The sequence below is a fragment of the Phlebotomus argentipes genome, unplaced genomic scaffold, assembly GCF_947086385.1.
Source record: "Phlebotomus argentipes unplaced genomic scaffold, Phlebotomus argentipes genome assembly contig_15, whole genome shotgun sequence".
Lineage (NCBI taxonomy): Eukaryota > Metazoa > Arthropoda > Insecta > Diptera > Psychodidae > Phlebotomus > Phlebotomus argentipes.
Genome location: NW_026776181.1, coordinates 17,863,984 through 17,882,293, shown reverse-complemented (window position 1 = coordinate 17,882,293; position 18,310 = coordinate 17,863,984). Strand labels below are relative to the sequence as shown.

General features: G+C 38.2%; 1 protein-coding gene across 1 annotated transcript; it reads left to right on the top strand.

Annotated features, from left to right (window-relative positions):
• Positions 1 to 202: 202 nt before the first annotated feature.
• Positions 203 to 14,553, top strand: LOC132262532 (uncharacterized). Its single transcript, XM_059761811.1, has 4 exons — positions 203 to 416; positions 8,550 to 8,729; positions 9,407 to 9,607; positions 14,323 to 14,553. The coding sequence occupies exons 1-4, from the start codon at positions 203 to 205 to the stop codon at positions 14,547 to 14,549; spliced, it is 822 nt and encodes a 273-aa protein (XP_059617794.1). The 3' UTR covers positions 14,550 to 14,553.
• Positions 14,554 to 18,310: the final 3,757 nt, after the last annotated feature.

Below are 18,310 nucleotides of genomic sequence, written 5' to 3'. Positions count from 1 at the left end.
CGACATTAATGCATTAAAGTGCGTATCAGTACTTTGATTGATCACCGCTACGTTTGCTAAATTCTTAGCAAAAGAAAGCGAAGAAATTGGCTTTTCAAATCTCAACTTTGAGATTGAGGAAAAACATTGAATGAAGTGAAGCTGACGAGTGTCTCTCCGCCTTTGCAGATGGACAAATCGGCGTGATACAGCGTGAGCCAGGATGTCCAACAGTCACTCCGGCACGATCGGCCGGAACCGCGGGCTGGCGTTCGGCAGCAGCCAGATGAGGCGCCAGAGGTCCGTGGAGTGGTCGCACGAGCGCGCTGGCTACAGCAGCAGCGACGACGACGAGCGGATGGCCAGGAACTCCATCGGGCCGACGGTGGACAGCAACTTCCTCGCCACCCTGATAGCACAAACTCAGCAATTGCGAAGTGAGTTTTCAGCCCTTAATTAGTACCCCCCGAAAACAGACCCCAATTGACACGCGACATTGAGGAAATTTGCCAAACATGGCGAAATATTGTATTACACGCGTCATATCGACCTCTCAATGGGCCCGTGGTAATTTATAAATTATTCCGTGTACAGGCGAAGACGTGGGTCTATCTCGGAGACACTCGAGAGTTTAACCCAGATTTGCCATATCTCCACGGGCCCGCCCTTTAATGGGGTTGCCGAGGAGGAAGTAAATGTGTCAGATGGCATGATTAATCGCGTATTGGGGTTAGATTTGTGTAGCGAGAACATTTTAAGGCGGGGGGGTTAACTTCTAAAGTGGTTTCAGTCTTTCGGTCTGGCAGTCTAGACTCTTATTTACGTGCGCGATGTGTGTGGAACTGCAGAATAATGCGAAGATGCTCGAGGGGCGAATGGAATTCTGTACATTACCGCGAGCGCCAAATAAACTCCAACAGCAAGAGAGGTTTGATAATGCTTGATGGCCAAAAAAAGCGCCCCCTTCGCAACTTTCGCCCACAGAATCCATAGTGAAAGTCACCCTTTCGCCGCGAGTGAAGATGCCGCGGGATTTGAGGAAATTCCACTCAGCCACGCAGTGCTTAATGTAGCGATTTTTATGCAAAATTAACTATAAAAGTTTAATTAATGAATTATTGAAATTTGCAGCTTAATTATTCTTCAATGACTTCACCCAAGCAATTATTTACCCCGGCAAACACTCTCTGTGTGGCAAAAGTGGAGCCTTTAAGTGATCCATTATGTGATTTTGCAAGCTTCGCCTGCACTTTTCGCAAGGCTAGTCAGAGTTGAAAGACGATTAAAACGTCTTGATAAGGAAGATTAAAGAAAAAGTACTGTTTTCTTAGAATATAATCTGGAATAAAGAGAATACAGAAATTCAAGATATTTCTAAAGTATTAGAGAGAAAGCCTAGAATTATGTAATGTTACGAATTTTATAAGATATGAATTCTAACCCTAAATTGTCTCATACTTGATAAATTTGTAAAATACAAATTTGATCGTTTAGAGATAGCAATTTAATATGGCTGCAGTAAATTGCTCAGTTTAACATCAGTTTGGTTAGTAAAGAATGCAGTTTTGCCAGTAAAAAATCACTTTGATCAGTAAAATATCATGTTTAGTCAGTAAAAATTACTATAAAAATAGTATTTTTACACTTCTCTCAGTAAAAAAATGAGTTTGATCAGTAAGAATATTGATCAAATGTGCAATTTTTACATTGTAAATATGCGACGGTTTACTGATCAAAGTCAATATTTTACTGACCAAACAGTAAAAATACTGACAGACTTTATTATTTGAAAACTGACAAATTGAATTTTTTTTACTGAATAATACTAAATTATTTAATAACCAAATTATTTGTTTTACTGATCAAAAAGATCTATTTCAATGCAGAAAGTATTTGTGCCATTTTATATGTCAACACTTTATGAGACAAAGTGCGACATCTTATCTTATAAGATAAGATATGAAAGTAGAGTTGCATCGAGCCGTGAACGCTATTCCTTCGATGTTGAGCACATTTGGAGCGAATCATTCGCTGAATAGGTTAAAAGTTTGAGCGAATGAAGCAGTGGAGATCCTTTTGATGGGCGAATTGAACCTAGAGCGCTACCTATATGACACTCCGCTTATGTGCTGTCTGTGAAGTATACAGTGCCATTTACTTTATTGTTGCAACTCTCTTTAATGTCTTGTGCGGAGGGTGGCGCGATGGCATGCAGACGAACACTTAATTGTGATGGCCGAGGGTGTGGGCGCCAAGTGTGATGTGGGATTGTGCGGAGGAGCAATTAAACTTTCCTGTTACTGGTCGCTGGGGCGGTTGGTCGGCGGCCTGGTGGGTTAGCACAGTCTCGCTCTGTGCATAGATCCGCGGGGCGAGTTTCTAAATTGAAATTTATTGTTATGTGATTTTAAGCCTTGTGGATATTGCAGTCTGTGTGTATAGTGTTACTTCATTTTATGGTTCTTTGTGGTACTGTTTGCTTTTATGGCACCGCCCGACCACAATGGCAGCCTCCTTTTGCCACACTTCTCGCCATCGACACCGACTCATATAAAATAGATAAAACGCTAAATGATTTTTAATTAAATTTTAGTCAAGTCTCACCCCGCCAAAATGGATGCACACAAATTAATTCGCCTCGCAAAACATCACAACTCTCTCTCCCACTTTCGCCCCAAAATCGAACTCCTTCACCGACTATATAGTCGAATTTGTTTGCTCATTTTTAATTGGCACCTTCCCATCATTAATTGTAACTCCGGAGTAAAACTCTTCGGCGCTCAATTGCAAACTTCTCCCGTTTCACTCCGTATACATTTTATGTGCCATCATCCATCTATTCGGGCCCTGATTCCGACGAGTCAACCTTATTTCAAATTATACGGATGCTATTATTAATTAATCAAAATACGAATCCCGAGAACAATACTTCGCACACCTACCCTTGCCTCTCACCCCCCCCTCAATCTCCAGTCTCTTGGGACTTTCTTTCCCTCCTGCCGAATATCCTCGTGTATCTGGGTAGATAATTAGTGCTCTGGAAAGTCTCGCCTAAAGTTTAAATGATTCTTGAGATCCCTTCAACTGATTTGTCTGTCTGTTCTTCGTTTTTGGTTTCACAAATGAATATTTCACCTTATAATTTGATACTTTTGCGAAAGTCAAGGGGAAGATAATGTTTCTAAACCCTTCAAAAATTTGCAACAACCTCAAAATTATCACTAAGAGATCTGAAAGACTCTATTTTGAAAGCTTTCAGATCAGAAAATCATCCAAAAGAACAATTTTCAGAGTACAAATCAATATTTTTGAGGTTATGTTCAATATTTGCACGATTTTCAACGTTTCTTGGCATCAAAACTTCAGAAAAGCGAACTTTATTGCACAAAAATGCTTAATTATGAATATTTGCACGATTTTCAGTGTTTCTTGGCATCAAAACTTCAGAAAAGCGAACTTTATTGCACAAAAATGCTTAATTATGCCAAAAACGGTCGATTTTTCGGATTTGAGTACAAGAATTGTTGTGCTAAAATGCGATTTATTCGCTAAATCCGTCCTTGATTTGTTACATAACCTAGAAAAAGAGTATTGTGATGATTTTTGTAAATAATCGCGATGATTTGGTGGTAAAAAAAAGCACTCAGGATAGGAATATTGTAATTTTTCAAACAAGTTGATCTGTACATCACTTCTGACTGTATTATCTCCCCCCTTGACGAGAGCTATAAAATGTCTTCCTTTTGAGGATACAGAGGAATAAATTAGCAGGACTTTAACCTTCTCTGTAGACACTGACAATTCGTAAACAAACAATTGATTTAGTTAAATGGTCACACTTGAAGGCCAACGTCCAGATTCGAGACTTTTCCCCCAAACCTGGGAAAACATGAGGCCAAAACCGAAATTTTCGGCTCAGGACGAAAGTCAGAATATATGCGAATATTCATTACTTATTATTCATCACTCGGTAAATGTCCTGAATATTTTAAAGATGATAATAAATTGGGTTGAGTGTCTTTTTGATGTTTTCCACATCATTAAAGAGCCACATTGTGTCGTCTGGAAAATCAATAAAAACACTGAATTAATTCGCAATGGAGAATATTTCTCGGAAAATACAAACACAGAGAGAGAGAAGGAGTAAAAATTGTTGGAATTTAGTGGTCAAATTTATAATATTTTATATCTATATATTGCAGATATGCATTTGCATTTATCATGCAAATTTTGCGCTAAAAGATAAAATAAAAATATCGGGGCGAATTAATGAGATGGTGAGGATAGTTATATACAATGCTGGCTCATACTTTGTATCTTGTTCTGCCGCATTTGCTGGGCAACATTTCCTACGCAATTCGCTCTCCGGGAATAATTTATCATTTCCGTATTTTCACTGACAATTGACAAATGATACGGGGAATATTCATAACTTTCTGGTAAACCAGGCGAAAAATGGGAAATAAAATGTAAAATGAATGGCAGGGAAAGTTTTGCCTCACTGCTTCGGGGGGCCAGCACTGATGGTGGGGATGTTAGTTTGCCATTCCACGAGGGCGAAGAAGGAATCTCGGGGAATCCACCCCCAAAACGGCCTCACATAAGGCTCACTCATTCTCTCCCTCTTGCATGGGCACAAATCACGGGAATAGAAATCCAATGAGGGGAGATTCTTACTCGAGAGAGAGACTTTCTTGGCAAACACCGAATTGAGATGTTGCGAATGCCATGGTCGAATTGTTGTTGGAGTGCCGGAGGGAAAGTTTTGTCTGAAAAATTGTTAAGCATTTAGAAACATAATCTGCATAAGCCCATTGAAATTCCACTCTCTCTCTCTCTCTCTCTCATTTTCCCTGCGATTTTTCCATCTGCGGGGGCGTAGAAATGCGGGGTGGTTTGAGAGAATTCCTCTTCCGGCGAGTGAAAGAGAAAGAGAGCGAATTTTGACAAAAGTCTCTGGCTTTTTGAATACAACAAACACACAGACACACACATATTTGGGATGGCAGAGGTTGGTGGAATTATTTTCCGCATAAATGACATGTCGCATGCTTCAAATTGTAGTCTTTAGTGGAGATTTTATGCATCCCAGAAATTTCCGCTGTGATCATCCGATGGGCAATTGGAGCTTTATTCAAAAGCTCCCCATTCGCACTCGATTAGCCATGGCAATGTACGCAAACTTCTCGGGCAAGGGAGCAATACAGCACCCCATTTTCTTCAGCCACCCTTTCTTGACGCAAATTTATGGGCAAAATAGTAATCATGCAAAACACCCTGTTTAATGTGTGATAATCGTTTAATCTTCAGCAATATTTGCAGTATATGTAAAGGGCGATTAACTTTAGAATATGGTGATTGTTGGGATTTGCATGGAGCTTGTTTATGTTGCCCTCAAAATTGATCATGCGTACGTTTTAGAGTTGAATTCCTTCCCATTTTTCTTCACATTTTCACAGTCTAATTGAGAGAGTTTTTGCTAAAAAGAATCATTTCGCAAATACCTGGAACAAATTTGCCTCAACCATCAGTCAATAAGAGGAAGTCTTGTATTTGCCCATCATTTGAAGCACATTTTGTGATTATTTGTGTTCAATTATCGTGGCGGCAACCGTCTCTTCACTCCAGTCCAGAATGCATATCGTCAATTGCACCACGGAATGCCGAGACTGTCTTGTGTGCTGTGGAATTTGCGGCATTAAGGCCGCGACCTCGTCATCCCCAGCCAAGGAGGGCGAGTCCGGACTGCGCAGAACGCTTCAGCAACCCGCACAGCTTCCAGCGCCGACAAGACTAACCCCTATGAAATTACCTGATTAAACTTTCATATTCAATCTTGACTTGTATACCCGAGAGACCCTCTGAAAATATCTCTCATCCTTAATTGTATTTCAAGAATTTCCATGAAGCGCGAGCGCCAGCGAAGAAGCACGAGAGCAATTTTGTGCAAAAGTGGAGTATTTGCGAAAGAAGGCATTGAAGCCATGCGATGAGAAGTTATGAAAAAGCGAAATGGAAGTTTTCTTCCTCTCAAACTGCTTTCGAACTATGTATTTTCAAAGCTCTTAACTCTTTGATTCCTTTCTCACCGACTTCAGAAGCCCAACAAAGCGCAAAAGCTCAGTCGAATCAATCGGAAAACAAAAACAAAAGGCTTTGTCATGCCCAAGGGGGAGATAATATGCCAGAAATCTTCCAAATTTGCCTGACACTTCTAGAACTCAAAGTTTCTAGACTGTTTCCACATTAATTCTCAAATTATAATGATTATCATAAGTTTCTGTCCGATATTTCTGGAAAAAATCGACTTAAAACCTCTTTTTGAGTACCTTTTCCGACCATAACCTCAAAATATCACTAAAAGATCGTCAAAAATTCCATTTGGAACCTTTCTAGATCACAATATTCTCTGTTATAATTTGAAAAATAAACTTAGAATTGGTGAATCAGAGTCAAAATTGTCTATAAAGTTTTCTAAATGACAATTTTTGAGGTTATGTACGATCTTAGCACAATTAGAGGTATTTCTTGGTATGAAAGGAGTCCAATTCAAGGAAAAGATTATGTTGGATTAAGTTTCTATCCGATATTTATGTACGAATTCACTTTAAACTAGTTTTTTGAGAATCTTTTCCGAACATAACCTCAAAATATCACGAAGAAATCTTCAAAAACTCTGTTTAGAAGCTTTCTAGATGACAAAATGACCTGATTATGATTTATCAATGAACTCAAAACGGTCCAGAAAGTTTTAAAAATGAACATTTTTCTATTTTTGAGGTTATGTTTAATTTGCAGTGTTTTTTGGCATCAAATGTCCTAAAAAATGCTTAATTCTGCCAATGATTAGCAATCTTTTCGACTTTAGCATAACAATTGATGTGCTAAAATTCAAATTATTCACTAAATCTGTCTGTTATTCACCACATAACCTAAAAAAGACATTTTTATGCTTGATTCTGCGTAGGAATTTCAAAGAGAATACAAAGAATTTGGAAAACATTCTTTGTATTTTCTTTGAAATTCCTTCCACTTCTTAAGTACTTCTGCTTAGCTGTACACCACTTCTGACTGTATTATCTCCCCCTTGGGAACATCCCCTTTGGATGATGTGACGAAATTGTCTGTTGATCAAATGTTTTGCTTTGTGGATTGTGTTGAAAAGTTGTGCAAATGGAAATGAATTCATATATGATGGAGTCGGTGAAGCCTGCAGTTTTCATCAAATATCTGTAATTGAATCTTTTTGAAGCGCACTATTGGATTGATGTTTGCTGTGTGGCCGAGGCATGAGCAGAAATTGCTCTAGTCGAGCAGTACAATTAAATCTCATCACTGTGCGAATATTAAATTTAATTGAAACGTTTATAGTGTGGCATAAACTATATGAACATTTGAGTGTTTCATTGTTTTATCAAATTAAGTGTTGGCTATTTCGGCTATTTCACAAATTTATGCGTTTGTTTATTTAATTATATGCACATTGTGCGCTTATTAATTACCAATTCGCCTCTCATTCGCTTAAGCATTTCGCCCCCAAAAAGCCGCACAACTGACCGAAGCCATCAAATTACTTCGAATGCTATCATAGGAACATCTCTCCTCTCCGGCTCTCAACGTCTTGCGCTCAACTTTTCCAATTACATCAGCATGTGAAGGAGGAAGACAGTGTCTGTTGCCACCCTCCGGAAAGCTCGGAATTCCTGTTTTCCACTCGCACTCGGCTGGGGTGGAATTCTTTATATAGAATTACGTATATTTTATGCCACGGCGTGACAGTGAGTTAAATGTTGGCGAATTAAAAACGTGTGGGAGACAAGAATTGGACACATTTTCTCTCCTCTCCATTTCTCTCCATTTTAATAAATGTTCGGAAAACACAAAAAGGCGCCCAATTCCATCCGAAATGAATTCTAAATGTGTTAATTTGGTAATCGTCGCACGTTTATGCCGCGCTATAATCTATAGAAACAGCCACATTGCGTCTTCACGGCGTGGAGAAATACATTTTTGCATTATTTCCAGGAATTTAGGAGTATAAATAAGAACAAATTTGGCGCAGAAAAGGGAGATTTTACACAATTCCCGACGACACAGCAAGATCTCGCAATTGTCGTTGTGTTTTTTTGGCGAATTGCGAGGAAAGGAAGAAAGTTGTGATTGAATTAAAAAAAAAGTCCAGAGAAAGGTCATCACTGGCAGAGCGACATAAATTCTGATAAACAAGGTGATTTCGCCCGTTGAGCGAACATTTTGTGCTTCTGAACAGATTAAGCGACTTCTTCGTTTCCATTTCCCCAGTTTAGAGACAAAATATTAGTTTGCACGATCTTAAACCATTGACTTTATACACCCAAGAATAATAATTATATTCTTATTTCACAAGAAGGCATTATTCTCCGCAACATTTGCCCAGACTTGTGCAAAATGGAATAAAAATTCAGACTGAGTTCAGTGAATTCGGCAAACGAGAGGTTAAGATTCTTATAAAAATGCTCCAACATTCGCATAAAGATGCTCGAGTAGAAGTTGTTGAATGCAAAAAATAATAAAAGTTCATGTCTTTGCAGAACTTTTGCCTGAATCTGGACGACCTTATGACTGTGATACAGACGATGTAATTAATTCTCCCAACACTGCCAATCGTCAATCTCCCCTGCAACTGCGCCAAGCGTCCCCCTTTCCCCACGAGGCGACAAATTCGCGCCGAAAACACTACGCCACGCCACACGAGCGCCTCAGGAGCAACGGTGAGTCCTTTTCTGGCCGAGGGGAGGATGTTCGGAGGAAATTTTGAAGTCAATCGTGTTGAAGTCAAAAATATTTAAATATTTTATTATTCTTTGAATTATTTGATTTAAATGCATTTCATTTTAACTATAAAGGCATGTAAATGTTCCGATTCTATTTCTGTATAAGGCAAATTTCGCCCTGTGGTCAATGATCTGGCCTTTTGATCCTATTTTTAGGATTGCGAATCTAGTTTGTAGAAAACTTTGAGACTTTTTTTTCTATTTAAATTAAAAATTTATTTAAATATTCAGAAAATATTTAATTTTTGATTGTTTTGGAATTTTACTTGGAATTAATTATTTTTTAGTCAAATTTATTCAAATTTTGACCCTCTGAATATTTTCAAAGTAAAAATAAATCTTTAAATAATTGATTGAGGCCTTAAGGATTCCTCAAAAATCAATTGGTTGTTTTTTTCCTTGTATAAGAGCTTTTTTTGAACTTTATTGGATTATTTGTTTTATAAAAATTATTCTGAATAGAATGATTCCGTGAGAATTTAGTAGCGAAATAGTATTTCAAGGACTAATTTGTATTAAATTGTTGTGACGTGAATGGCAAATTGAGAGAAGCTTTCATCATTGTTTTTGGGGGTGAAATTGCGCAATTGCTGATGGGATTTCGTCATTTCCAGGGGAGCTGCTCTTCTCCAACTCCTCCAAGGCGATCCTGCTGCCGGGAGGCGCCATCAGGAGCAGCCGTGGGATGACGTCGTCCAGCAGCGCCACGTCCTCCGTGAGCAACCACAATGAGCGATCAGCGCAACAGGAGCGAGACATCCCGGAAAGTGTAATGAAATCGACCAATTCCAAGCAGCACATCACCGAGGATCTGGGTAAATTTATTTCCTCCCTTCGCCATATCCTCCAATTCACGCCCATTAGCACGCAGCATTGGGCTTAATGGATGTGTCATGGAACTAGTAATTGGAGGAAAAGTCAATTAAAAAGCCCTCCACTCTGTCACGCATTAGTTTTGCGCTATAGAGCCGTTTTTTTTTCGCCGCTGCGAGAAAAGGGTGAGAAAAAGGGGTTTGGAATTGAAGAATGCGCGATTTTGACTTCACTCATTGCCGTGAGATTTTCTCTAAATTTGACAGTAATTGCCAAATATTGGTCGCGCCAAACTTGTGGTCGAAATTATTACAGCAATGTGGAGTCACTGTTGCTGCATTTCTAGTGCCAAGGGGGAGATATAACGGTCAGAAGTGGTGTACAGTTCAGTCGAAGTACTTGGAATTTCAAGAAAAAGAATTGTTCAAAAAGAAATCACCCATTTCTGCATTAAAAAAAGAAAATTACAAGCTTTCAATGTTAAACTGTGTTATTTACGCTAAAATTCAACATAACCTCAAAAATATTGCTTCAGAATACAAAAATGGCTGTTTTAAATCCAGTTTGATTGATTTATCTAGTCTAAAATGGCAAATTTCAGCTTATTGTCGATTAGTTTTGCCTTTAAAAGGATTCTTTTCGATATCTCAAGATAATTTCTAGGTTATGTTCCAAAAAGCATCTAAAAAAGCGATTAAAAATTGAATCACATCCAAATATCCACTGGAAACTTAAATAATTTCTTAAACACAGTTTGTTCTGTAAGTTTGCAGAGTCAAGCAAGCAAAAAATGGCGTCTTTTTAGGTTAAAGACTCCTAAATTTGAGGTTATGATGCTTTAAGCGGTTGGAAAAAATCTATTTCATACATTTTAACGGTAGATTTTAAGTACTGGAAGTGTCTGTGATTCTCCCACGGAATTTGTGGACGTGTTGAGCTGCATTATCTCCCCCTTGGTTAGTGCGAATCACTCAATAAAATATCATGACGTCAGCAGTCACCGCGGGCATTTTTCACTGCGACACGGTGGCATTTCCGCGTTTCCGCGCGCTGGAATTTGCCTATTCCGGCGAAGAGGCCGCCTTCCTGGAGGATGTGATTGATAGAATTGGATACATTTTGGGGGATGAATGAATATTGTATGCGGAGCAGAAAATTCAAACATGCACCCACAATCATCTAATATTTAGAAGTCGCTCGCAGCCGAAATGGCACGTGAGTGGGAGCGAGAGAGTCGATTTTGTGAATAATAAATCATCAAATAGCTTCGGAAATGCACACACACACACACACGCCGGTGTCGCCGGAGTTATGTAACGTTCAAACATCGAAATTGTGACTGCCGAGGGAGCATGGAATAATGAAATGAGTTGGACGAGAGAGAGAGAGAGAAAAATCTCAATTTACCCTCAGCGTCAACAAGCAATTTTAAATCCGTCCTATCAGACCCAATTCCCAATCCTATTCATCAATAATTATTTCCCTCGCAGGATCGTCCGCCAAAGTCCCGATCGAATTTCGCGACTGCATCAAATTATTCCCGGCGCAATATTTTCTGTGACAAATCTCATTGGGGGAGGGAATTGAAAATGCATTCAATTTCCCCATGTTTCGGGAGATGCACCGAAGCGTGGCATTATTATCCACTAATTGCAAACTAGTTCGAGCTGCCTTCATTACTTCAACTAATTTGCAGAATATCAGTTGCAGCGCCTCTCAAAATAACCCTCGTCGATGCTCTTCGATAGAGACATGCAAGTTCTCATTTGAATTTTGATTGGAAATTCCGTGTTGGTGTTGTTTTGAAAACCCCAGAACAGTGGCAAACAAAAACAAACCAAATCGAATTTCCCTTTTTTTTCCATGTTTTAGGGTTTGTCCATTAAGAAACGCGCGCGTGTTGAATTGAGGTGAGAAATGAGACGAACGCGTCGTTGCAACTTTACTGATGATTTTGTATTTCAGTCCGTATAAAATACTAATCTGGTGTTGCAGCGTTACGCTTTTCATAGCTTATATTAGCGATTGAGAAAGCGTTGCAATTTCAAACTGGCAAAATTTCCCTTTTGAGGGTGTTTTTAGGGCAGAATATTCCAACTTCCTGGCCATTTTTCTCCACGTGGAAACAAGGAAATATTCTTCAGTGGAAGTGAAGCGCATTTTCAGGAGTTTTCGGCGATCGAGGGATGTTTTCAACGCGAAGAATGAGTTAAACAGAGCAAAATAGTGAATTTCAGCGTCAGTCCTTGACATTGGGCGTGTTTCCGATGGGATTCTTGAAGGATTCTGCTGATCAAAATGCCCAGGAAGATATCTTTGTATTGACATTTCAGCACAGCTGCACTTTTGAAATTAATTATTTTCCTTGGGACGAGTCGAAGGACGTCCGGAAACACATAACCTCAATTTGGTGCCTTGAAATGTGCACAAATGATCAGAAAAATCCAATAAATACGTGATTAATTACATAAAAACATCATTATTGTCTATTTTCTTGATTTTCACGTGAATTTTCCGGCTCTTCTTGTCGTTAACTTGTGAAATATTTCAACTCTTGCACTTTCGTAACTGTTATGAATTATAATCTTGCAACGACTCTCTGCAAATTTATATTTTTGACAGCTTATTAAGAATGATATGAACTGAAAGTTGGAACGAGAGCTGAAATCCTTGAATAAAGCCTTGTTTTCCCAAAACATCACCGTCAGTGTTGGAAACATTAGGGCGAAAAGTCGCTTCCTTGTGTGGTTCGGCACAACAATATTGGGTTGTCGAGATCGAATTTCGATAGAGTGCAGCTTCACCCACGCAGGGTGTAAATTAGTGAAGAAAATAATTGTGGGGTATTTATTAAGCCTCGCCTTCGATGGAAATTCAATCTATTTGCTCTCTCTCGCCGGGTGAGAAGGTGGGAAATTGCTTCGGTGGGTGCAATTAGTGGGAATACGATTATTTTCCCAACCTCAGTCGAGGCTCAACGCACACACGAAACTTACATTTGACCACAAGGACGTGTAAACAGAGCGTAGAATTCGAGAAGCTCCTTCTCTCTCTCCTTCATTAGCAAAAAAAAAAGTCACCCCCGCTCAGTAAACAGCTCCTCATATTTGAATTAATTATTTTTCTCCTCTAGCGCTGGTATTTTTAGCCCAAGTGCGCCTCTGCGATGAGAAATCTCCATAAATAATATTTTAAATTTAATTAATTTGCAACCCTTCCCGCATAATCTATTGCGATGACGCCGCGGACGGAAGGGTTGCTCGGCTATCCCGCTCTGTCGATGTGATGATGAGAAATTTCACCACGAATTTAAATTTATATTATTGCATATTTATTAAGGAGAGTCGCTGCGGAGGGTTGTAAAAAATTGCCCTCTTGCAAGGCACTTCCGCGCGCGGAACTTTAATGGATGCCATTCGGCTTTGGCCGCGCCAAGGGGTGGATATTCTGGTGTAAAAGCATTTTTACTGCTTTTCTAGGTTATGTGATTGACTAAATAAGCCTCAAGATTATCAAATTTATATTTAACGTAGGAATATTTCTTATTTTCTTGGCAAATTTGAGCATTTCTGCTTAAGAGACAATAGATTGGTTGAACTAAAGTAGTAAAAACGAGCTTAAAGTTGATCATAACCTCAAAAATTTCATTTTATGCTCAAAAGTGCAAAATTTAACCTAATTATCACGTAGAAACATTGATAAATTCGCTGTATTTACTCATTTTGTGGGCTTCAAAGGGGTCAAATTGGTCCAAAAAGAATTTTTAAGACGGATTCATAACCTCACATTTGATAAGAAATTTTCTAATAATTTTTCGAAGACAAAACTACCAAAATACAGACAGAATAACCCAGATTGTGAGTGAGAAAAAGCCTTTAAAAGCACTCGGAAGTGTCACGAAGTCATGTAAAATAGTTTTAGGCACATTATCTCCCCCTTGGACAGCGCAGAAAGAGGCAAGTGACTTACACTTTGCGGTCACGCCACTGGAAATTCCATCCCAAACTATTTTCGACAGTTGTGGTCGAGTTGGTCACTGTTGAGACGCCAAAAATACACTCTTGTTTTAGAAAATATTCATAGTTATTTCGGGGGTTGCGTGATGAGTTACATGAATTGTTCACCCTTTTGCGTCGAACTTCTTTTGTACATGGAAAAGCACCGCAAAGGTTCATTTGTTTTTGCTGGGCTCGAAGGGAATCTCTTTGAGATCTTTCTGCGAGTGCTAATAAAAGGGTTTTTCGTGGTGGAATAAATCAAATATAAGTTGAAGAGTCTATTTAAGGGTGAGTTCAATTTTAGCCCACAATTCACGTGTCACTGAAACGATGAATTGTTTCAAGGCAAAACCAAATTTGGAGAAGGCATTTTAGCATGAAAAACTACCACTTTGGAGGGAATCTGGTGAAAAATTCGACTCAGTCCTTCAGACATTGGTAAATTATGCACGCTAAGATGGCGTGAAATCTTCTGCAATATCTTCAATACATTGAGCTCTTGGGAGGCGGGAAAGGCGGGAAAGAGTGCGCGGGGAAACAGAGTGGAGTTTAATATATTCCAGACACATCGTTGCTATAATGTTGTGCTTTTAATTTTAAATTTTAAACAAGATCAAGCACGAAGAGTGAAGTTTAATGCACTTTAAGGACTTGCTGTTGAGTAAACACGCAGAGCTGGAGTTTTTTTCTTATTCTCTCTTTTTTTTCCACCCCCGCAGACGCTCGCAATGACGAGCCCCCACCTGAGCCGGCGCCCCCAGAAGTGCCCCCCAGAGGCCACTCGCTCCTCCAATCGATGTCCTCAATGCGTAAGCGCTCCGATTACCAAATTCACATACAGGAAAATAACTGCGACCAGAAACACGAAGAATTTATCCCTCAGGAGAAGCAGCAAGGTGAGTTTGGCTTGTCTTTCATCCCCTTCGCAGTCGGGAGAAATATGTAAAATAGGTTTATGTAGGAGAGCTACATAATAGAAATGGTGTTATTCAATGAATCGTGGTCTGCATACAAATTACTCCCACGTATAATCTCATTGTCAACATTTAGAATGATAATCTAGACTAATTTAATGATGCTTTTTTTCTCTTGCTACAAACCTTGAATACATATTGGAAAATGCGCGCGCGAATATTTGATCATGTTTCGTGTTGATTATAAAAATACTATTGGTGGAATTTAATTGCTTTTTCCCAATTTAACCAATCTAAACAATGTGCAATGTATTATTTTATTTGACTGTGTGTGTGTTAAATTTTTTCCTTCATCCACAAATTTACATGGCGTCAAATTATTTTTCAATCATTTGCAAAATTGTCGTGTGTTTTTCCTTCAGCATCAATTGAAACAACCACTAATTAGAGGGAGAGAGAGAGAGAGAGTTCTTGTTTGTTTGCCGCGAAATTTTCACATAATTATCCCAGCGTATATAAATATACATAAAGTATTTTTGGATATATAAATAAAACTCCATTAAATGTGTGGCAAACGGAAATCGCGCGCTGGAACTCTTTGCGCAACATTTACTCTTGTGTTTGCCATTCGGAATTGCCATCTGAACAATTTATCTCATATCCTGTCTCACATATTTCCTCCTCCTGACGTCTCCGAATATTTACATTCAAAATTAGACTTTTGCTCCGGAGAATCAATTCCCATTTCATTCAAATTCCACGCTCTCTCTCAATTGCAGCAAAGGAAAATAACTTGTTGCTCTTGTGTTGTTTTCTTTTCCACTTTAGAAAACCCGCAGACGAATTGTTTTCTCAATCGCAATATTGATTTCTTTTTCACCTCTTCCAGTACTTTTTATTCACATGGTTTCAAAGGGGTTGATAATATTGGGGATGCAGTGTCAATTGACTCAAGATGCGCAGAAAAGATGAAAAACAGATATTTATTCTTGTTGATTCTTCTCAATTTAATCATTAAATTATTGTGCACAACTTAGAAAGAGTGGAAAACGAATTTCTTGTGTAAAAAGCTTGAAAACACCCTAATAAATAGACAATATTTACACAGGGTTTTACATTGAAAACGCTCATGATACATGGAAAAGCTTAATTTTTGCAAAAGCGAGAATCTATAAATATCCTAAAACCGAAAAGAGTCCTTTAATCGTTCAGTATTAATATGTTTTTCTTAAAGTTTGCCACAATTTCCTTTTTATACCTACAAAATCTTTTAGACTAGATTTAGACTTTTCTAGAATTCCGCACAGAATTCTCGAATTCATCATTTCCAGCCTATTTTCTATGATGTCAGAATCATGAATGAAATTTTCTATATCACTCAAAATCTATATTATCAACCCCTATCATGTGTTTATCGAGAAATCGAGTGGCGGCGGTGAAAAAAAGGTTTCGCCCAAAATTAATAACATTGTTTGGCATCTGCGAAAATATGCTGCGTGCTTAAAGCTCTCATAAAAAGCTCTCTGCAGCCGTACTAAAAATATCGCATTTACACAATCTCCAGCCAATCGGTGAATTTCTGGTGATTGTGTGGAAAATATATATTCGAATTACCCACCAGAGTCAAGACCATGAGTAAAAAATGCAATCTTTTTTCTTCCCCACCCGTAAAATTTATATATCATGTGCAATAGGATAAAGCACAGGACATGCACGAGAGCAATATGTAACTGAATAGTCAATTAGCATTCAGTGGCAAAAATGGCATGATATGAATACAGGACGCAATATGCACTGCCAAATGACGCAGCATTCACTTCATTAAATTCGCATGTGTGTCCCATTTGCTAATGAATCGGAATAAATTCTCGCATCGCGGGGTGAAAACTATGTAGAACTGCGATTGAAAATTGGCGGAAAAAAAAAGTGAGCGGAAAGTCTCTTGGCGAGGAGAATTATCGAATTTCCACAATCTCGTGGGCTTATATTAACCCTTTGTCCGCCTTTTCATGGGCAATCGTGCGGGGGGGGTTTGGGGTGCAATTTATGGGCAACAGCGGAGGTCGAGGGGGTGGGCGAAAAATGTAGCCGCAGAAGGAGTGAAGCTTCCTGGGCGAATGGCACCGCACTAATTTAAAAGGTACGCCTGTAATCTGTTAAAACGTTGGCAAAAGGTTTTCCACATCATTATCACGGCCATTGTCTGCTGAAAGTGTTATGGACCACACTCTAAACTACACACTTTCTGCTGAAGCATCAAATTACGTGATTTTGCCTAACATTAAACCATAACCGTTCCACCTCAAAAACTGATCTCTCCGGCATTTTCCCACCTTCGCCCACAACCCCCAAAAAGCACACAGCTTTTATTGCTTCGCCATTATATTGGAGAAATTTCCTACGCGCGCTGGATGGAAAATCTCCGGAGCAATGCAACCAAGTATGCCACGGGAAAATATATATATATACATATATTTTGTGCTGGTGAAGCTCTCATGAGCAGATCCTGTTTCTCAAAAGGATATAATTTGCATATGAAGTCTCTGGTAGACAACTTTATGCTGTATCATGATGTCTGGATTACATATTTGTCTAGCTGACATGTTCTGTAATTTTCCGAAACTTTTGAATTTTTATGCATCCTCCTCACCATTTCCAACTCATCTTCGGGTTATTGACAAAGTCAAACTTCTCCCAGTCCATACATATGCAAAATAGTTGGAAGTTAGACTGCCAACTGGGAATTCTTGCACGGAGTGTATTGGCTTTCTCTCTCTCTTGCTGAGAGAAATCATCAAACTATTTGAGTTATAATTATTTTTTTGCTCATTTCCACTGCTTATTGAATATATTTTCTCACTCAGAAGCACAGCAGTTAATTCAACTAATCCTCAAATACATTAAAACACGATGATTAAAGCTCTGTTTTGTTGGGAGAAGTTCGCCAAGGGGCAAGTTAGAAGGCGATTTTTAAAGAATCTCGATGATCTCAATCAAATATTTAAATATAATTTGTTTTACTTTGTATTGAAAAAAATTATACAATCAAATTTTGAATAAAAACAATCAAAAAAGTGATTATTTTCCAAGTAAAATTGGAAAATAATCAAAAGTTAAATATTGTGTGGTAAAATATTAAATAAATCAAATCATATTTAAATGTAATTTGTTGTCTTTGGATTGACAAAATATAAAACAATCAAAATTTAAATATTGTCAAGCAAAATATTAAATAAATCAAAAAATATTTAAATAAAATTTCAAATATATTCTGAATATTATATAATAGACATTTTCTCTCCATTTTTTCCTGAAATTCAATCGAGTTTGAAAGGCATGAAGAAGTTCCGATTTTATTTCCCAGAAGCAAAGTTGTCCAAATAAATAATAAATTAGCTTAAATAAATAATATAAATCAAAATAAACATAAAAATCACGGAATTATTGAATAATCACAAAGTTATTGGTCACAAATCGCCAGTGATTTTCCCCTGGGAATTTACAGTAAAAATTTTAATTATATATTTTCTTCTAATTCTCTTCTTAACGGATTGATTGAAATTATTTATTATTATTCACATTGCATAAAGCAATTGACATTTCCTGCTCTCCAAATTGCGTTTAATTGTGCAAAATATTGGATGAAACTAATTTTCACATCATTTTTACGCCACGCACAGAAATTGAACGCTGGGAAAACTTCCTGAGCTCAAAGCTTTCAAAAGAGAAACAGAAGGTTTGTCGGAAAACAAAGTATACGCTCGATTTGAAATGGCAAAAATAATGTGTGGAA